At 39.0% G+C, this 22,693-nt stretch overlaps 1 protein-coding gene across 3 annotated transcripts in view; it reads right to left on the bottom strand.

The window, feature by feature from the left end:
* Nucleotides 1–22,693, bottom strand: part of LOC105490214 (ubiquitin specific peptidase 12) — a 124,022-nt gene that overhangs the window by 3,638 nt on the left and 97,691 nt on the right. For all 3 annotated transcript variants that reach the window (XM_071081511.1, XM_011755619.2, XM_071081512.1), the window contains 4 exons: nucleotides 19,665–19,741; nucleotides 19,464–19,547; nucleotides 5,041–5,238; nucleotides 919–997 (listed from right to left, as the gene is read on the bottom strand). In XM_071081511.1, the coding sequence (XP_070937612.1) occupies nucleotides 919–997; nucleotides 5,041–5,238; nucleotides 19,464–19,547; nucleotides 19,665–19,741 (438 nt within the window). The remainder of the gene's footprint in view (nucleotides 1–918; nucleotides 998–5,040; nucleotides 5,239–19,463; nucleotides 19,548–19,664; nucleotides 19,742–22,693) is intronic.

Raw genomic sequence — 22,693 nt, 5'->3', positions numbered from 1 at the left:
CTGTAATCCCCGCTACTCGGGAGGCTGAGGCAGGAGATTCACTTGAACCCAGGAGCTGGAGGTGGCGGTGAGCCGAGATCGCACCCTCGCACTCCAGAAGCCTAGATAACAAGACTCTGTCTCCCAAAAAAACAAAAAGGCAACTTCTAGTGGTCCAACCTAACATATACCCAAGAAAAATGAGTGTATACGTCTAGCAAAAGGCTTGTAAAAGATGACCAATGCATTTTAATTCACAATAGTCATTAACTGACAAAAAGTCAAATTTCTAACTTGGTATATTTGTACAGTACAGAATGACAAAGCAGTAAAAAAGAACTGCCATTACTGCAGGCAACAAGAATGCACCTCACAAATATATTCAGTGAATAAAGTCTGACACAAACAAAATCATACTGTATGAGTCCATTTATATTCAAGCCTAGGCAAAATTAATGATAAAAGTCCAAATAGCAGGCTCCAGGAGGAAGCTTAAGTTCTGACCAGAAGGAGGAACAAGGGGGCCTGCTGTGGTGTTGAAAATGAATTATATCTTGACCTGGATGGTAGTTACAAATGTGAGTGTGTCTGTGTGGCTGTGTGTGACGGGGGGACACACATATACAAATTCATCAAATTCAGACTTGTACACTTTACTGTATGTATGTTACATGGCTTAATTTTTTTTTTTTTTAAAGTCAGGTCTGTTGTTGAAAGCTTTCCTTTGTTTTATTCCACGTGTGTAAAGGTTACGTGACCACTCAACTGTTGGGCTTGGACGTTGTAGAGTAAGAAGTAGGAATCAGACTACAATCTATAGACCCAGACATTTGTCTCATAATCATCACCAGTCATATCTAAATGAGAAACTATCAGAAAATAGTGAAAAGCAACATATGCATAAAACTTTCAAAAATAAGAGATTAAGAAACTACTTACTTCTACAATGTCGTCATCAAACAACAACCAAAAATCATGACTCTTAACTATTGCAATATAATGGCCTCGATTGGGACCACTAAAACAAACAAAAAAGAAGTTAATTTAATATGATATTTATTAATATTACTCTTTCATGCTCTAAATTTTATGTTTTATAGAGAAACTGAAACAAATAGCAGTAAAAAAGAACTGCTTCTTTTTTATACCCCTTAACTATTCTTTCCAAAAAAGATAAAGCTACACTGAGTTGAACTGGTAATCAATTTTAAAATCAAATAATTAGTACTCTAAGAGATTCTATTCACATAAAGCTGCATTATTGAAATTCTTTACTGTCTTTGTAATAGTTTTCAATTTTGCTTCTATAATAAAAGACAAGGTTTTCTATCATTTTATAAGGGAGGGGATCACAGCAGAACATGCTGAATTCAACTATAAAACAATGCACACAAGAATTATTTCTAAGCCTCACTCCCTTGGTAATAGTTTTTTTTCTTGAGGAAAGATCCAACATGATGCTTGAAACAGGCAAGGATATCAAATCCTTGGTTCCAAAATCAAGCCTGAACTTCACAAAATGTCTTTAAAAGCAAATGACCTTTGCTCAATGGTGAGTCAATACGAAGTACCTAATTCTTAATACCATTATAACTATTACTATGATTGCCCTTGCATCTCATTTTAAACAAATCTGGAATATATAAATGTAGACATGCATAAAAATAAAGGAGGCATAATTTCTTTCAAAAGCAATTCTTTGTTTTATAAAAGGATATGACAAAGGTTTTAACCTCTTCCAGTTTAAGTACGGTTCATTATAAAGGCTTATATAGTTATATTTATTCTATTGTAATTCTATAATTAATACAGAATTTGAAATCCTTTTCAATACAAATTATTCCTTACGCTAAACACTATTTTAAAAGTAGTGACCAGATTATTAGAATAAGCCACCTTCTAAAATGTCTTATGTTTCTCAGATCATTTGATCTTGTAGGTAAGATAAATACCTTAGGTGACAGAATGACACCAACAAAAACATTATTTTTTTTAAACTATGGAGGATGACACCTCAAAACTTTCTTTTTAAAAAGCATTTAATGCTTTATTAAGTCTATTTCTATATTTATTTAGGACTCATCTAAAGGGTCTTGTGTGTTATGGGGAGAGGGTCAGAAATGAAAACAAAATTATAAAAGGTGAAATCAAGAAAAATCAAAGAAAGGCTGCGGAACACAGGATGGAAGGAAAGGAGGTGGGTGGGGTGAGAACTAGTAAATTGAGAAAAGTTAGGCGGCTTTTTCCTTTGGCAAAGAACTAGTTTGAAGAACAGTAGACAAAAGTTAATTTCATAAACTAAAAATGAAATGAGAGATGAAGGGCTGAACTTCCACCTAAGGAAGCTGTTTCTTAGGCATCTGATTTCTGGACATTAAACACACTCAGTTGAGCAGATATAAATGCCTAATGTATGCAAGTAACTACTGACTGCTGTGGAGATTAAAGAGATTTCAACAACTGCTTGCCCAAATACCCCTTCAGTACAGAGACAGCTACTCCAAAAACATAATCCAAGGCAGAATATGATATAAAAGTAGAGCCACAGGAGAGACCGTATCCAGCAAGAGAGGAGGTGGAAGGGAGAGAAGGATGGGAAATCAAGAATCGGAGCCCAGTTCTGACATGGGCTTGAAGGGTAATACTTAGTCAACAAACATTTGCTAGAAGTCTCTTCTAGGCTGGGAACCAGGGATAGAGAAGGAGCAAGCTGAACTGGAACTGACATGCTGATAATGAGGCTGTGCACACCCTCCACACTTTCATATGAAGCAAATCTACAAATAAGTCTGATAAATAAAATACACAATGGAAAAATATTCTAAAATATGATTATCTTTTATTAGCGAGCAAATTATCTCCTGTTTTAAAAAGCACCTGTTCTCATAAGGGAAGCAGACATACATCCTAAGACAGTACACAAAGCACTAAGACAGGGCTAGCACTGCACATCTAGTATTTATGTGAAGACAACACGTGGAGACTGAGGCTGGGCAGAAGAGCGTCAAGGAAGACTTCCAGAGAGACGAGGCAGGAAGGCATGAGGCAATGAGAGTGAGACAGGAGAGAGTAAGACCCCGGGGTAGGGGCGGGATCCCAAAGACCTACTGTGCAGAACTCCACCAGAAGTGAGTTCCCAGTGAAGGCAGACCACCAGGGCTGTGAGGAAAGTCAATAACCATCTCTCTACAATTTTCTGCAACAATTCTGACAGTAGGGATTCAGACAGCTGGCAAGAGGATTTTACAGTGCTTGTGAGAACATGCTTTAACTGACTGTGGAGTTCAAGTTGGGAGAAGCAAGTGAGGCCAAAGAAAAGGTTAAAAAGGCAAAGGGTCAGAGACTCAAGGATTTCAGGGTGGGGAAAGGGTTGGGTTAATTTTAAAAGGAGAGAGTGGGGACGGGACCCTGGTTGCCATCTAAGTCAGGCATCTCAACTCAATGTCTTGTGAGTAGAGCATAATTCTAAAAATCTAACATAATTTAAGTAGAGTAGGACTGTTACTAAATTTGAAGAGGCTAAAGAACAGTCTAATTAGGGTGTGAGAAAGTAAATATTATAGAGCTGGGATGTGAGAAGGCAGTATTATATTTTTGTTACTAAGACAGTAGCAGTAGCTGATTTACATCTCCTTTTGAATCCCAACAAAGCAATGAGGTAATTAGTATTATTTACATTTTCTAGAAGAGAAAACTGAAGCCTTTTCAGGAAACTCTGCATAACATCACACTGCCCACAACTGGCAGAAATGGTACTGAGATCCAGGCTTCTCTCACTTTGAATACCTGGTCTGAATCACTACACCAAGGTTCTTTAAGTAATCTTGACACTGCTTCACTCCTTTAAGATGTGATCACTCTTAATTTAGAAGTAGAAGAAAGATTCTTGCTGAGGATAAAAGACGGGACCCAAGGCTGACCCAGGCAATGGAGGTACAAGACGATTATTACAGAGTATTTGCTCCCTCCGGGTTGTCCTTAAAAATTCTGATCAGAGGCTGGGCATGGTGGCTCACGTCTGTAATCCCAGCACTTTGGGAGGCTGAGGCAGGCGGATCACCAGGTCAGGAGATTCAGACCATCCTGGCTAACACGGTGAAACTCTCTACTAAAAATACAAAAAATTACCCGGGCATGGTGGTGGGCGCCTGTAGTCCCAGCTACTTGGGAGGCTGAAGCAGGAGAATAGCTTGAATGCGGAAGGCGGAGCTTGTAGTGAGCCGAGATGGCACCACTGCACTCCAGCCTGGGCGACAGAGCGAGACTCTGTCTCCAAAAAAAAAAAAAAAAAAAATTCTAATCAGAGAGCTGGGAGGAGGGCTGAAGTGGAGAAAGCTGGAACTTTTTTTATTTGGATAAAACATGCTGTTAGTACAAGTTTCCCAAAACCAAGGGGAAAATGATGAGTGCCTGCTTTAAAATTATTAAAGGAAATTCTAAGCAGTCAATGAAGACGGTGATGTTCCAAATACAAGTTCTGATTATGTGATGCTCTTGCAGTTTGAGAATTTTTTGATGTATTTAATAAGGTCAGTTACAGGTATGTATGTTCATACAGAGAAGATGTGTATACCACGTTGGAAAAGAAGATGAGAAGGAGACAGAAAGCAAAATTAGCTAATAGGAAATGATAAATACACACCCAGGTAAAATCAAAAAATGAATCTTTGAAGATTACTTCCAATGCCATTTTAAATGCTTTTTACAACCACTGATATGCTGAACATATGCAATTAAACTCAGAAGTGATTTATTTTAACCAACAACCCTCTATACACACACCCCAAAAAAGGAAAACTAACAGATCTCAAAGTTCTAGGAAATCAGATATAGTACTTGCAGAGTAATAAATAATAAAAATAAAAACAATATATTTTAACATATAAAATTTTTAAGGAATGATAAAATGTAAAGCTAAAACTCCATTTTGAAATAAAATTATCTTGAGAAGAATACAGAATTTCTAAAAGTTCTGCATTTGAATAATTCATGAACATCTTGAATATACACTGCTCTTCTAACCTAGAAATTCCACTACTATGTCCCCGGAGTTGCAATTACCTTCCACAGTGAACCACAACAGCAACCAGGTCGTACATTCTGTCTGGATTGGTGGCATCACCTGAAGTGTTAAATAGACGAAGTTCTAAAGGGAAAACTACCCGGTAAGAGAGTTTTGTATATCGATGAAGTTGATCCATATATTTAAATCTCTTCAGGTGTAGAGCTAGAATCATGGGCAGTTTTTTAACTTTCATCCTATTAAAAATAAAAATGAAAACAAAATTTCACAAAAGATATCCACCATGTCCTTGAATTATCAAACTATGATATCCAACGAACAGATAGTCAATGGTCAGTTTTAATAGCCCAGTACTGCCCAGTTTCGCACATTTCTACCAATTATTTTTATAATGACAAAACAATGTTCTGAACATCTTAGGACGACCCCACCCTACCGATCATCGCCACACCACATAATTTGACATAGCACTCAACATGGCTCCAAAACAGATGGAATGGCATTAGTCCTTGGTTAAGGAATCTGTATTTTTCAAACACACATCTCTTATAATAAGGCTAAATGCACAGGGTGCTCAAGAGTGGTAGAGGGAAAACAAGTTTCTTGAAACTGACAATTCCTTTGGACTTGGGTAGACTGAAATCTATTTTTTCTATCAATCTATATGATGCAGGTACAGACTGACAATAGGAGACTAAAACAACAAAAGCGCTACAGACCATTCAAGGTGCTTGTCGGAGACAAGAAATAATTCCATATTAAGAAAAATGACTATGTATATCCTAGAAAGGGAATAAAATAACCTGGAAACTTAGGAGTTAAGTTTTTAATTGTGAAACACAGGCTGTTCTTCATGTTCTAAATAATCTTTATTATGCCTTTAAATGCCATTTCTCCCTGAGAGTGCCTTTGTACTCCTACTTCACCTAAAAATCTATTCTTTTAATGGCTCAGCTCAAATGTCACACCCTCTGGCACAAATACCTGCTCTCTTCAATCCTCCATCAGCGCTTTACAGGTTCACTTTATATATGTCAAGCTTATTACATGGTAACAATTTTAGGTGATTACGGTTCTTTTCTTCTAGGCCCTGAACTCGTGGCAGCTAGAAAGCATTCCCTTCATTTTTATTTCCCCACTATCTAGCAACATGCCTGACATAGGATAGATGCCAAATGTTGCAGAACTGAATTTTAAATGGGTCTGGTGAAGCAAAATACTCCTCACAATTTAAACAAGTGAGATATATGGTAAGCCACTGTCTCTAATAAGTGAAAAATCATTTTATAACATTATACTAAATCTGCATTCTACATGTCTTAAATATGGTGGATAGCTTATTATTCCTAAATTACTTACTATTCGAGTAACTTGGCCTTTTGGAAACATTAGCCAAAGTAAAGGTAAACAACTAGTCACTCCTAGAAAGCAATCCAGCAATATGAATTGGGAGTCTTTACGGCCTTTGTCTCACTAATCCTATTTCTAGAAACATAAATTAAATATATAATCTCAAAAACATCCCTTATGAGAATAATCTACTTGTAGAGTTCTTTTACATTGTAAAAAATCCCAACTATTCAACAACAGGAAATGTAGAAATAAATTAGACTTCAAACATAACAGAGTGTTGTACAACTTAAATAAAACACTGCTGATGAAAGTTTCCAGGTGACATGGGAAAATACTTAAGAAGTCAGGATGTAAAATTATACATAAAATTTAATTCAACTATGAATTACCCATGTAGAGTTCCTGAAACGAAATCTTTACAAAACATCAAGGTATCCTTTGAGAATTTCCAATGGATGGTAGATGCAAAAGACAAATTTTCTCAGCATAAAATGAGTGTCAGTGTACTATTAATAAATGGCAGTCAGGTAAGACTAGGAAGAGGAAAGAGAATGAACTTGGCCTGATGGTTAGGGAAAATGTGTTTTTAGCAATTACACAAGGCGGGGGGAGTCCAAATGCAGAAAAGAGAAAATGTCTCAGTAATAGCAGATACAATGTTTGATAAGACAACACATGAAGAGTATGAATCCTATTTGCCAAAGATCCTCCCAGGGGAGAAGTGCTGGCTACCACAAAGAAACCAGCTATCCATGGAATTGTCAAGCAAAAATATGTGTGGAGCCATATTTTAAAGATGATGAGAGACTAGCTTACAAAATTTCCCTCATATTGAAATGGTTCCAGAAGAAAAAGCAGAAAACTGCTTGAACATACGTGTAAGGAGTGTGAAACTCATGTAGATTTTGCAGCAGAAGGAAGAAAAAAGAAGTTGACTTCCTGTTCAAAACACTAAGACCAGCAAAACACCAAAGAATGTGTAAGATTCTGGCTTTCCTTCCATTCCAGCTTGTGGCGAGGGAGGTTACATTAGGGAGGTCTTGATCACTGTCACTGTTTTATAAAAAAAAGTTGTCTCAGAACATAGTGTTTTCTACAAAAGACAAACATTTCGAAGAAAAAAGAGGAGGACAGAGATCATTATTTTCCTTTTTAAGTGTGAATAAACACTGATTTTTAAAAATCTTCTGGGCCGGGCGCGGTGGCTCATGCCTGTAATCCCAGCACTTTGGGAGGCCGAGGCGGGCGGATCACAAGGTCAGGAGATCGAGACCACGGTGAAACCCCGTCTCTACTAAAAATACAAAAAATTAGCCGGGCGAGGTGGCGGGCGCCTGTAGTCCCAGCTACTCAGGAGGCTGAGGCAGGAGAATGGTAAACCCAGGAGGCGGAGCTTGCAGTGAGCCGAGATCGCGCCACTGCACTCCAGCCTGGGCGACAGAGCGAGACTCCGTCTCAAAAAACAAACAAACAAACAAAAATCTTCTGTAAGCAGATATCAATTTTCTATTTAAATTTATTTTTTTAATGACATTTACCGACCACACAAACAACTACTTAAAATTTGGATGAATTTCTATTTTTCAGTTGGCCCTCCATATTGGGAGTTCCACATCCACAGAGTCAACCAGCCATGAATTGAAAATACCCAAAAAATAAATAACTAAAAATAAAAAAGACAAATGCCATTTTAAAAAACACAGTACAACAATTATTTATATACCATTTACAGTGTATTAGGTATCGAAATACATAGGAGTATATGCATAGGTTATATGCAAATACTTGTCATTTTATATCAGGGACTTGAGCAACCATGCATTGTGCTGTAGGTGAGGGCCCTGGAACCAACTGATACTGACGTACAACTCTATGCATTTTCTTGCTTTTACATCTTTAAAATGACAAATTGCATTCTTGTTGTATTATAACATAACAGGGGGTTGCTTATCTTGATAATGTCTAGTTATAATTTAAAACTATTCCAAAAAAGCACAAGGATGGGAAAAGACATATCATGTAAACACCAATCCTAAGTAAGCTGGCTATACTAATGTCAGACAAAGCATATAAGATAAGGAATCTTACCAGAAATAAAGAATACTTCATAATAATGGTCAATTAACTAAGAGAACATAACAATCTTAAAAGCATGTGCTCCAAAATTTTTTCAAATTTCAGAAATAAACAGACAAGTGCATAATCAGAATTGGAATCTTTAACAGACTTCTCTCACTAACAAAAAAAATCAGTAAGGACAGGAAAATATGAACATCCTAACTATGGACTTAATTGACATTTATGGAATACTCAACCCCAAACTGCACTATATACATTCTTTTCAAGTTCAACCAAAACACTCACTAATGTACTGGACAATAAAAGAAGTCTCAATAAATTTCAAAGATGAAATCAGAGTATGCCCTCTGATAAAAAAATCTAGAAAACCCCCTAGCTACGGAAACTAAGCAACACATTTCTAAATAAGCCATAGGACAAACAGAACATCACAAAGGAAATCAGAATACATTTTTAAATGGATGATTATTATGAGACTACAACATCCTCTCATTTTAGGTCCTGTTCCCTAGGGCAGACCCTGAGACAGGAATTCCCAGGCCTGTGATTTATTAATGTCCTGCTCCCTGTGTATGGTGGGGGGGCGGGGGGAAGGAAAGCAGGTAAGGATTCAATCTCAAGCAAAATCCCAGGAAGAGTGGCTTCAGCTCAGTGTCAAGAGAAACCCTGGAGTCTAAATTTCACCTCCGATTTCTCTTGACCACAAGGTAGCTGGGGTTTCATATGCTCTTTAGCACCTGTCAGTGACTGGTCAAAAACTGGGAATTTGAACCAAATTCCCAGAAACTCCCTTCTCCAGTAGCCCAAGGGGGAGTCCTTCCCAGAGCCATCAGGTGCTAAGTAGTCCAAAAGGCTAGGGGAGGAGCTGGAGGAAGGACTGACATTGCCCGCAACCACCCTCAACCGGAATACCAACTATCCTGCCGCAGGCAAGCAACACCAGTACAGGATGGAATGCAGACCCCGGAATCCAGTGGAATCAGCTGTTTTTCTCAAGTCAGAAACCCTTTTTAAAGTAAATTTCCTATTTTTATAAACTGTGTGAGCCAAACAGAGTTCTACAGATGGAATGTGATCCAGAGGACACTATGTGCAAGCTCTGCCACAGATGAATGTAATACCCCAGCCACAGGCACTTAAGAGCTTACCAACATCCTGTCAGCACATAAGTCCTGACCACACAGAAAAGCTTAATAATTGTACAGACGTTCAGTTCCAAGGACTGAATTCCATGCCCTTTTAAAAGGTGCCATCAACAAGGATTAATTGTGACACATTACAATGAGGGGGTCAGGGTGAATAGAATGTTTTATGTGGGAAAGTCACTAAGGTGACTCCGTGAGATATAAGCAATGAGAGGACATTTAGGTAGCAGAACCTAAACTCCAGCATGTGTCAAAATGGGGGATGGGTCACAGGCACAAATGAGGCTCATGGCGTACCCCAACATGTGTAAAAAACGTACTATTGAGGGACGGACATCTGGAGATCCAGGTAGGCACGTAGGCAGGGAGCCAGGAGGCACCAACTTCTCAACAGATGGAAGGACCCACCCAACTCAGATTCCAGAAGACTTGCATGGGGCTGTGTGCGCAAGAGGTGGTCGGAGATGTTGACTATAGCAAGGCAAATCCCTATTGCCAATATGATTTCACATGATACTACACAAGTTACCATGACTGGGACTGACTACGGGGGAAAAAGATATGAATCTAGTTAAGAAAATGAAGCAAAAGGAAGGGCCTTCATCTCACAAACAGGAAGCAATTCAATCATTAAATCTAGGGCAGATACTCAGAGATGGACTGTGGCCATGACAATGTGATGCTGAGTCACCTGGCCATGCATGGGTCTTCTTCAACACCTGGTAAGAACAGGACTGGTCCCAAAAGTGGGGTCAGGCACAAACGGAATAAAGGGAGAGTAAAGAGACTTGAGAGAGGAAAGATGAGAAGGCAAAGAGCTCAGCTCCCAGTCCATTGTCACTAATCACTGGATCCCACAGAGTAGTGACAGAAATACAGGCATACCTTGGAGATACAGAAAGTTCAGTTCCAGGCCACTCCAATAAAGTGAAGACTGCAATAAAGTGAAGACCGCAATAAAGCAAGTCATACACATTTTTGGTTTCCCAGTGCATATAAAAGTTATGCTTATATTATACTGTAGTCTATTAAGTATGTAATAGCATTATGTCTGAAGAAAAGTCTGTTATCTTGGTTTAAAAATAGTTTATTGCTGAAAACTTAATGATCATCTGAGCCTTCAGAGAATCATCATCTTTCTGCCGGTGGAGGGTCTTGTCTGAAGGTTGATGGTTGCTGACTTATCAGGATGGTGGCTGCTGAAGGTCGGGGTGGCTGAGGCAATTTTTTTTTTTTTGAGACAGAGTATTGCTCTGTCGCCCAGGCTGGAGGGGAATGCAGTGGCGCGATCTCGGCTTACTGCAAGCTCCAGGCTGAGGCCATTTCTTAAAATAAGGTAAGAACGTCTGCCACATCAACTGGCTTTTCCTTTCACAGATTTCTCTGTAGCATGTGATGCTGTTTGATAGCATTTTATCTACAGAACTTTTCAAAACTGAGTCAATCCTCTCAACCCCTGATGCTGCTATCAACTAAGGTTATGTAATATTCTAAATCCTTTGTTGTCATTTCAACAATGTTCACAGCATGTTCACCAGGAGTAGATTCCATCTCAACAAACCATGAGATTGCAGCAATTTGATCATGAGATTGCAGCAATTCAGTCACATCTTCAGGCTCTTAATTCTTGTTCTCTTGGTGTTTCTACCACATCTTCAGTGACTTCCTCCACTGAAGTCTGAACCCCTCGAAGCCATCAATGAGGGCTGGAATGAACTTCTTCCAAACTTCTGCTAATGTTAATATTTTTACCTCCTCCCATGAATCACAAATATTCTAATGGCATCCAGAATTGTGAATCCTTTCCAAAAGGGTTTCAATTTACTTTGCTCAGATCCATCAGAGGAATCTCAATCTATGGCAGCTATAGCCTTAAAAAATATTAAATAATAAGACTTGAAAGTCAAAATAACTCCTTGATTCATGGGCTGCAGAATGGAGCTTATGTTAGCGGGCATTAAAACAACATCAATCTCTGTGTGTGTCTCCATCAGAGTGCTTAGCTGACCACATGTATTATCAATGAGTAATAACATTTTGAAAGAAATCTTTTTTCTGAGTGACAGGTCTCAATAGTGAGCTTAAAATATTCAGTAAATCATACTGTAAACAGATGTGCTGTCATCCAGGCTTTGTTTCTTTTCTACAGCACAGGCAGGGTAGATTCAGCATAATTCTTAAGAACTCAAGGATTTTAGGGACGGTAAATGAATACTGGCTTCAACTTAAAAGTCACCAGCTGCATTAACTGCTAACCAGAGAATCAGCCTGTCCTTTGAAGCTAGGCACTGACTTCTCTCTAGCTATGACAGTCCTACATGCCCTCTTTTTCCAATAGAAAACTGTTACCTCTATATTGAAAATCTGTTGTTTAGTGTAGCCACCATCAACAATTATTTTAGCTAGGCAATCTAGATAACTTACTGTAGCTTCTAGATCAGCATTTGCTGCTTCATCTTGTACTATTATCTTATGGAGATGGCTTCTTTCCTTAAAACCTCATGAACCCACCCCTGCTGGCTTCAAAATTTTCTTCTGCAGCTTCCTCACCTCTCTCAGCCTTCACAGAATTGAAGACAGGCCCTTGTTTTGGATTAGGCTTTGGCTTAAGGGAAGGTTGTGGCTAGTCTGATCTTCTAACCAGGCCACCCAAACTTCTCCATGTCGGCAATAAGGCTGTTTTGCTTTCTTATCATTTGTGGGTTCACTAGAGTAGCTCTTTTAATTATCTTTCACAACTTTTTATTTGCACTCACATCTTGGCTGTTTGGTGCAAGAGGCCTAGCTTTCAGCCTATCTTGGCTTTCAACATGCCCTATTCATTAAGCTTATTTCTAGCTTTTCATTTAAAGTGAGAGACATGCAAATATTTCTTTTCACTTGAACCCTTAGAAGCCACGTAAGGTTATTAACTGGCCTAATTTCAATATTGTTGTGTCTTGGGGAATAAAGAGGCCCGAGAGAGAGGTGGTGGTGGGGGAGACGTCAGGTTGGTGGAGCAGTCATAACACACAACATTTAAGTTCATCTTTTTTTTTTCGAAATGGAGTTTCGCTCCTGTTGCCCAGGCTGGAGTGCGATGGCGCTATCTCGGCTCACGACAACCTCCACCTCCTGGGTTCAAGTGATTCTCCTGCCTCAGCCTCCCAAGTTGCTGGGATTACAGGCATGTGTCACCACACCTGGCTAATTTTGTTATTTTTAGTAGAGATGGGGTTTCACCACATTGGTCAGGCTGGTCTCCAACTCCTGACCTCAGATGATCTGCCCACCTCAGCCTCCCAAAGTGCCGGGATTACAGGTGTGAGCCACCATGCCTAGCCAAGTTCTTCATCTTAAACCGGTGCAGTTTATGGTGCTCCCAAGACGATTAACATAGTAACATCAACGATAACTGATCACATATCACCGTAACAATATAATAATGAAAAAGTTTGAAATAGTGCAAGAATTACCAAAAATGTGACAGAAACAGGAAATGTGCGCACATGCTGTTGGAAAAATTGCACCGATAGACTTGCTCAACACACGGTTGACACAAACCTTCAATCTGTAAAAACCGCAGGATCTGCGAGGTGCTGTACAGTGAAATGCAATGTGCTGTTCTCTAAGACCTCAGCCTCAGCCTCCCCCTCACCCCCATGCCAGCAGCCAGGGACAGGAAATCAACACCTGAAGCAGCCATCAATCCCTTCTCATTACAGTTCCCCAGGGTGATCACTGTCCTCTCACCTCTATGCTTTAACCTCCCATGGGATAAACGTATAGATGACCATTAGAGTGACATTTCCCAAACCACTATCTTTCCGGAACTGCGCTATTTACAAAGTTCAATAGGCATGCTATATAAACGGAGTCTATGTGCAAGTAAATCCTGGAAAAGGCTGGATAAAGTTTCCTTTATTTTGTGAGTCTTCAGGAGCATGAATATCTAAAATAAAATATTATACAGCAAATCATTTGATCATAAAATACGAATTTTGTGGTACATCATTAACATTCCCAAAAATCATTCTTCAGTGTTCTCAGGATGAACCTTTCTGGGAGATTTCTTTTTTTTTTTTCTGTTTTTTGATATGAAGTCTCACTCTTGTCACCCAGGCTGGAGTGCAATGGCGCCATCTTGGCTCACTGCAACCTTTGCCTCCCAGGTTCAAGTGATTCTCCTGCCTCAGGCTCCCAAGTAGCTGGGATTACAGGCTCCTGCCACCATGCCTGGCTAAATTTCGTATTTTTAGTAGAGACGGGGTTTCACCTTGTTGGCCAGGCTGGTCTCAAACTAGGTTATGTATTTTGTTATCTTTTTAACTACAATAAAAATATGCACTTGAAATTTGTCACTCATAAATCCATGTTTGCATTTATACACACACACACACACACACACACACACACAAATTATTGTCCAGGCGTGGTGGCTCATGCCTGTAATCTCAACACTTTGGGAGGCCGAGGTGGGCAGATCACGAGGTCAAGAGATTGAGACCATCCTGGCCAAGATGATGTAACCCCGTCTCTACTAAAAATACAAAAATTAGCTGGGCGTGGTGGCGCACGCCTATAGTCCCAGCTACTCAGGAGGCTGAGGCAGGAGAATCGCTTGAACCTGGGAGGCAGAGGTTGCAGAGGTTGCAGTGAGCTGAGATCATGCCACTGCACTACAGCCTGGGCGACAGAGCTAGACTCCATCTCTAAAAAAAAAAAAGAAAGAAAAGAAAAGAAAGAAATTAACATTTGCCAGTGGTTCATGCCTGTAATCCCAGCACTTTGGGAGGCTGAGGTGTGTGGATCACCTAAGGTCAGGAGTTCAAGACACGGTGGAATCCCATCTCTACTAAAAATACAAAAATTGGCCAGGTGTAGTGGTGCGTGCCTGCAGTCCCAGCTATTCGGGAGGGGGAGGCACTCCAGCCTGGCGACAGAGTGAGATGGAAAAAATGAAAATAAAAAAGTTCTATAGTTTTAGGTCTTAAATCCATCTTGAGCTAATTTTTGTAGATGATGTAAGGTAAGGGTTCAACTTTATTCTTTTTCGTGTGGATATTCAGTTTTCCCAACACCATTTGCTGAAGACATTATCCTTTTCCCACTGTGTATTCTTGGCACCCTTGTGAAGATCAGTTGCCTGCATATGTATGGTTTTATTTCTGGGCCATTTTGTTCCACCTGGTCCATATGTCTTTAGGCCAGTAGCATACTGTTTTAATTACTGTATTTTTGAAATATATTTTGAAATCAGAAGTTTAATGCCTCCAGTTTTGTTCTTCTCTCTCAAGATTGTTCAACTATTTAGGGTCTTTTGTGATTCCACGTGGATTTTTGGATGTTTTTTTCTATTTCTGCAGAAAATGCCATAGGAATTTTTATAGGGACTGCACTGAATCCCTAGATTGCTTTGGGTAGTATGGACATTTTAACAATATTAAGTCTTCCATCCACTAACATAGGATGTGTTTCCATTTGTTTGTATCTTAATTTCTTTCAGTAACATCTTACAATTTTCAATATACAAGTCTTCTGCCATGTAAATTTATTCTTAAGTATTTTATTGTTTCTAATACTATTATAATGGAATGTTTTCTTTTCTTTTTTTTTTTTTTGAGACAGAGTCTCACTCTGCTGCCCAGGTTGCAGTGCAGTGATGCCATCTCCGCTCACTGCCACCTCTGTCTCCCAGGTTCAAGCAATTCTCTTGCCTCAGCCTCCAGAGTAGCTGGGATTACAGATGTGTGCCACCATGCCTGGCTAATTTTTTTATTTTCAGTAGAGACGGCATTTCACCATATTGGCCAGGCTGGTCTTCAACTCCTGACCTTAGGCGATCTGCCCACCCTGGCCTCCCAAAGTGCTGGGATTACAGGTGTGAGCCACCACGTCTGGCCGTCAAATTGATTTTTGGTTTTTTAGTAAGAACTATGATCTGTATACTCAACACAAGCTTATCCTATTATTCCAAAACTGAAAACTATAAACTTTCAGAAGTGAATTCATCCAAGTAAAGGTCAAAAATACTAAATAAACTGCTCAATATCACACCACAAATTATCAGAAAGGCTGATGCTAGATCCTAATGAGAAATACGTAACTTCTGTAAAGTTGTCTTTCCAGGAACTTATGCATAATTCATCCTACAAAGTGTCCAAAAATATGTGGGGAATATGTGTATATACACACAAAACTGTTTACTGTTCATAACAGTGTAAAAAATCTAAATTGTTAGATTTAGACAACTGGTAGATACATGGTACTATGGTATGTTCATACAAAAAAAATAACTACTACACAGCAGGCGTGGTATCTGGCTCCTGTAATTCCAGCCACACCAGAGGCTGAGGAAGGAGGACTGTTTGAGGCCAGGAGATCAAGACCAGTCTAGGCAACATAGCAAGATCCTGCGTAAAAAATAAAATTCAATAAATTATTCAGGTGCGGTGGCACACATCTCTAGTCCCAGCTATACAGAAGACTGAGGTAGGAGGATCATTTAAGCCCAGGAGTCTGAAGCTACAGTGAGCTAAGATCGCACCACTGGACTCCAGTCTAGGTGAGAGAGATCTTTTGTCTCTTTAAAAAATATATACATATATACATGCACATATATATATATTTTATATATATGCACACATATATACACATATATATAAAATTACACACACACACACAGACACACACACAATGCACCACCTCCTAAGGATATAAAAATATTTTTTCATTAACATGGTCGCAATTTTTTAAGTGAAAAAAGTTTCAAACTTGCACATAAAGTTTGATAGCATTTTGGGGACTATGTATGTATATACATACACACTTTAAAAATCTAAGATATATACAAAAATGTTAACATTTTATAGCTTTTATAGTGATTCTTGATTTACATTTATCTGTATTTTCTAATTTATTTACAAAGAATACACATTCTTCATGTATTTTCTAATACATTAAAATTTCATATCTTTAAAACAAAGAGCTCGATTTTACAGACAATTCTCAATTCCTCACATGTGATTACTTGTATAACCATCATTCGAGGGAAAGGGTAGCTTTTGCTCACAGATGGGCCTTCCTCCCTACAGTCAGTAGTCTGAAAGGTGTATTTCTCTTAGCTACATTTAGTCCCTGACTCTTACTTATCCAATGGTCTTAGGTACTTTCGAAGGCGTTTTCAGGATGAATGTAATGCCTTAGCCCCTATCCCTCTGATTAAACTTCTTTGAGGTGCTCCCCATCATATACACTAATGGACAGAAACAGTGAGTAATCTATTTTGATTCTGTGGTCCATTACCAAAAACACTTTCCTTCCTAGGAAATGTCTGTGACCAAAACAAAAACATAATCACTTAAAAATCTGAGCTCTTCCCCTCCCTTAAAGAAAAACTCAGTTCAACTATTTGATGGGGCCAAATAACAGACATCTGTACAGGCAGGAGAAGGCGAAGCCCAAGCAGAAAAGGGTGTGTGTGTGTTTATGCATGTGTGTGCATGCAGGGAGCGGGGGCAGGAAGGCAGACAGAATAAGCTGGGTTACCAAAAAGTGCACCGACCAAATAAGTTAATATAGTGGGGAAGGATGTGTGTGTGTTTGTGTGTTCACGCGCATATGCATGCAGGGAGTGGGGGCAGGAAGGTAGAGAGAACAAGCTGGGTTACCTAAAGGTGCGCTGACCAAATAAGTAAATACAGTAAGGATAAGAGCAGCCAACTGTACTGTCGGAGAAAGGAATTACAAATATTACGGTGGTGGCTACAAGAAGATTATCACTGGGTATTCATGGTTTTCAATACAGATAAAGAGATCAATAGATGTAGAAGAGAAATAAATGCAGATATGAAATTGTGTGTGTATATTTATAAATACTCATCTATCCTCTAGCTCTGCTCACTAAGCGGGCTCAGGAACAATGACATTCCAATAGCAATGAGCCCAACTACACAAGGTCTTAGTTTATCGTTTTCCCCTAAGAGAAACCAGGGCTCCTTGGAGAAATGGCTTATTCCAGAGTAGGGGCAAAGAAAGAGCAAAACAAGCCTGAAGAGCTTGAGTCAGAAAGGAAAGAAATCCTGGAGAATGACTGGGCACATCAAGAGAAGAGCCAGCTTGGAGGAGCTCCCCCTGGCCAGATTGTAGACAATGTGAGCATGGAAGTAAGAATGCTAATGGATAACAATCCATTGAATAAAACAGGAACCTTTGAGTCCACTGTAAGATTTTAAAAGTGAATAAAATGAAAGTTCAATGAAGAATGAAATATTTACAATCTCAAAATACTTCTACACAAAACACTTCTAAATTACAACGAGAAAAAGTAAAGATTAACATGAAGAACTCTGTAAAACATCTGGGCAACTTTCACTCAAACATTCAACAACAGCCAAGAACAGTAATGGGAGGTTCAGAAAGGGATTCACATCGCCTCAAACTATCCTTAGAAAGGCCTGCTTGCGTGGATGGTCCTTTTAGCATCTGGAAACTTGGATTTCGGACATGTTCCCACCGCTTGCCAAATAATAAGTGTCTCGCTGTGCCTAAATTGTTTGAACAAACAAGACAGTTTATGCTGAACTCCTGCTTTCTTTCTGGGAGTCTGGAATTCGGGGGCATGGCAGGCAGAGGGTACCTGCATGACTAGCCCCAAATAAAAACTCAGGGCACTCAGTCTGTAATGAGCTTCCTGTGTTGTCACAATTCAATGTGGGAAGAATTAACTGTCTTTTGTGACTCCACTGGGACAGTTACTTCCGGGCACTTGCCTGGTTTTCTCTTTGCTGACTGTGTTTTGTATCCAGTTCCTGTAATAAATCTTAGCTGTGAGCATGCCTGGGTGTTGAGCACTGTGAGTCCTTCTAGGAAATCACCTGTCCTAGGAGTGATCTTGGGGATACCCCCAACACACGGCACAAATCAAGTCACATATGCTACTTAACAGGACACGATGAGAAAAACACTGTAAGATTCCTGTCCAAGATACATAACCTGAATCTAACCACAGCAAAACATGAGACAAACTCCAAAGAGGGACATTCTACAAAATAACTAACTGACGATTTTCAAAAGTCAGTATCATTAATGTCAAGAAAGGACTGAGAAACTGTTCCAAATTGAAAAAGACTAAAGAGACCGAATGCTAAATGTAATGTGGGATTCTGAACAGAATCCTTCTTCTATAAAGGTCATTACCAGGACATCCTGTGATACCAAAATAAGGTTTGTGGTAACAGTAGCATGTCAGTGTTACTTTCCTGATTTGGATGGATGTGGGAACATAGGAGAACGTCCCTGTTACTGGGAAATATCTATTAAAGTGCCAGGGGCCATGAGGTACATATTAGTAACTCACCTTCAAATGATTTAGGGTAAAAAAGCTTTCTTGGTCTATTCATGCAACTTTTCTGAGTTTGAGATTGTTTCAAAATAAGAAGTGATGATGATGATGATGACGATGATGTTTATTATTCCATTTATTGATACCAAACCAGTCTTACAATAACACGCTAAGAGAATGTACAACATCCTATGTAGGAAAAGCAGAAACTGGGGGTGTGGGGGATGGAGAATGGGGAGTCCTATCTCCCTCAACTCTCTTCACCAAGAAAAAAGTTTACATCATCAGGAAAGCCTCAAAGCCAAATATTTTAGCTGTACTGGTTTATGATGATTAAATAATTGCTAGACATAGGAAATCACTTGAGGGTACAGAGTTTTTGTAAAAGAAACATCAAGTAGAATATCATTTACTTAGTAATACTTAATGAACATTAACTGTTAGTGATAGAATTAAGAATTTTTACTCAATTTAAATTTTCCTAGATTGTTTTTCCAAGCCCACCTCCAAAACCAATTGCAAAAAAAAAAATCACTTAAAAATCCATAAAGCACTAAATTACCGTTTGTGTGCTTCCTGTTTGCTGCGACACTCTTCACAGTAATACTTGTATTCACTGCATAGAGTTTCTGTGTTGCTGAAACCCCTGTGTGAAATTCAAAACAAATTTATTTTGTAGATACCAGGAAATCATTATCCATTTAAAAAATATTCCAGACTAAAAATAATTATTAAATTTCAAACTAAATAATTCTACATATACCTTAAGCAGTGAGTAATTGATGTATTTTGTTCCACGTCAACAGAAAGGTCTAAAAAATCTTCATCTTTGCTGCTTATCTGTAAAAATAGTGAATTATCTTTGATTTTTTCAAATACTAGTAAACCACAGTTCCCAATTAACAGAATTAAATGCATTCTATTACTATTAGTAAGTAAACAATTCTTTTCCCTCAAGTTCAAAAGAAAACTACTTAATTTGGATTATCCAAAAGGACACTGAATAAACAACCCATACCAGATGTATAAATAAAACACCAAAGTACACTTTTGACTGACTCTCTCTGGCAAAGGCTAGTATGATGTGAGAGTTCATGATTTTCCAAAGTCTTTGTGTTATTTTAAAGCATGAAATAAACTGTACCATACACACTGATTCTTAAAAAAACATAGGCCAAGACTGAACAAAAATGCTTCACACAGGACATCTGTATTGTTTTGTCATTAAAAAAAAAAATTTAGCCCAAAATGTTAAATTACATTCTTCATTTGTGACTGACTGTATTTCTCCTAAAAATGTAATATAAAGTTTTGTTTGATTTATGGGTAAATAATCTTAGAAAGTTATCACTTGCTCATGTGAATTGGAATAGGACAGAACTTTAGACATAAATCTTCCTAGCTATATCTATCAGCAAGTCCATCCTGAAGGTACATGTGCAACAGAAGATACGTCTGACTCAGCTCCCTGGGCCTCTCATCCACTCAGTTAAGCAAACACCATCCCATTTTAATACTGCATCGAGATTATAAGCTCAGTAAGTTGTCACAGAACATGTGGCTGTACATAGTATGTATTTATGCAAATGTAAGTAAACCAGGGTACTGTGCAGAGCGTATTTTATAGACAGTTGAAGGGAGTTCCAATGGTGATTTTGACTTTCCTTGACTTCAACCATTAAGCTAACCGTAGGACCTAAACCCCTTCTCTAAGATGCCATTCCACTGTGCGATGGAAGATACATTAACACTACAAGATAACTGACCTGAGTCTCAAAAAGTCTGGTGAAAAAGAAAGGGAAACACAGACAACTCAGAGAGAAAAAAAAGAGAACATGATATGTTTAAGGAAAATACATCAATTTTGTAGAAAAGTGGGTAGGGTGACAAGAGATAGTATGGCAGAGGTAGGCTAAAGCCAGATCAGGCAGGAATTTACATGTAAGCTATAGAGAAGTAAAAGTTATACAGTCTGGTGTTTCTCAAAATCAATTTTGTATTCCTCAAAAAGAAGTCCTCAGACACTGCCTCAGGGGTCATTTGAAATGTTCACTTTTATGATCATGTAAAAACCTAGACACAAGGATGTTCTAGATCACCTGGGCGCATGAATTACTACGTTTATATTTGCAATTGGGTTGGTGCCAAGTGGTCACCAAGTAGGGCAGTATTTCACTCTCCAAAGTGGTTGTGAAGACATCTGGCTGCTATTGGACTAATATGTCCTAATGTCACGTCATACACAATATGGGGAGATCCTAGTCTAAAACTCAGGGAAGAAGTCTAGGGTGGAGATCTGGAGTTGAGACTCATCAGCACATGTGATAATAAAATGGAACAGGATCATGATCCTCCCAATGCAGAGTGAGAAGCAACCGACAATGAAACTTGGGGAACACCCACATTTAAAGAATGGAAAAAGAGAAGCCAATGAATGAGACTGAGAAGGAACCCTCATAGAGAACACCGGAAAAGGGTGTTGCAGACACCAGCTTCCTACTACCTGAGACGTTACCAGTTGCATTTCTAAAATACAAGCATAAGCTCCTCCAGGAAGCCCGTCCCTCACCTGTCCAAATCCTTCCCACTCCCACCTGGATTAGGTCTACCATTCTCTGGCTGGCATGGCATCCTGTGCATACACATACAATAACACACTGTACTGGAATTGCCTGAACACTGGTTTGCCAGTCTTCATTACCACAGGAGTATCTTGAGATCAGAGGCTTATGTCTTACTCATCTACCATCTTCTACCTGGCATAGTTGGTGCTTAGCACCCCCAAAAATGAATACTTAAATAGAAATCTAACACAACACGCGTGGCATTGATACGAGGAAGAACTACCAAACTCCAATGAAAGATAGCAAAAAAAGTGGTAAATAAGGGGAGATAGTGCATATACTTGGATAAGAAGACTCAATTTTGTCAAGACATTTTTTTCTCAACTTGATCTATAGGTTCAGCAAAATCCTTATCAAAATCCCAGCAAGTTATTTTGTGGATATCGACAAACTTGATTCTAAAGTTTACATGGAGAGGCAAAAGACCCAGAAAAGCCAACAAAATATTGAAGAAGAACAAAGTCAGAGGACCAAGACTACCTGACTTTAAGACTTACTCTAAAGCTACGGTAATCAAGACAGCATGGTAATGGGGAAAGAACAGATATACAGACCAACAGGACAGAAGAGAGTGCCCAGAAACACGCTCAAACAAATAGAGTCAACTCATCTTTGACAAAGGAGCAAAGGCAATTCAATGGAGAATCATCTTTTCAACAAATGATGCTGGAGCAGATGGACATCCACATGCAAAAAAATTAACCCAGAATAAACCTTATAATACCTTATACAGAAATTAACTCAAAAAGGATCATAGACATAAATTTAAAAATGAAAAACTATACAATTCCTAGAAGATAACATAGGAGAAATTCTAAGGGACGTTTAGTTTATTGATGACTTTTTAGATACAACACCAAAAGTATAATGCATGGAAGAAAAAGTTGGACTTTATTAAAACATTAAAAACTTCTGCTCTGCCAGCCAGGCCCGGTGGCTCACGCCTGTAATTCCAGCACTTTGGAAGGGTAAGGTGGGCGGATCACTTGAGTTCGGGAGTTCAACACCAGCCTGACCAACATGGAGAAACCCCGTCCCTACTAAAAATACAAAATTAGCCAGGTATGGTGGTGCATGCATGTAATCCCAACTACTTGGGAGGCTGAGGCAGGTGAATCACTTGAACCCAGAGGCGGAGGTGGCAGTGAGCTGAGATCACGCCACTGCA

Source organism: Macaca nemestrina, chromosome 16 (assembly GCF_043159975.1).
Source record: "Macaca nemestrina isolate mMacNem1 chromosome 16, mMacNem.hap1, whole genome shotgun sequence".
Taxonomy (NCBI): domain Eukaryota; kingdom Metazoa; phylum Chordata; class Mammalia; order Primates; family Cercopithecidae; genus Macaca; species Macaca nemestrina.
This window is presented reverse-complemented; position numbering and strand designations above follow the sequence as displayed.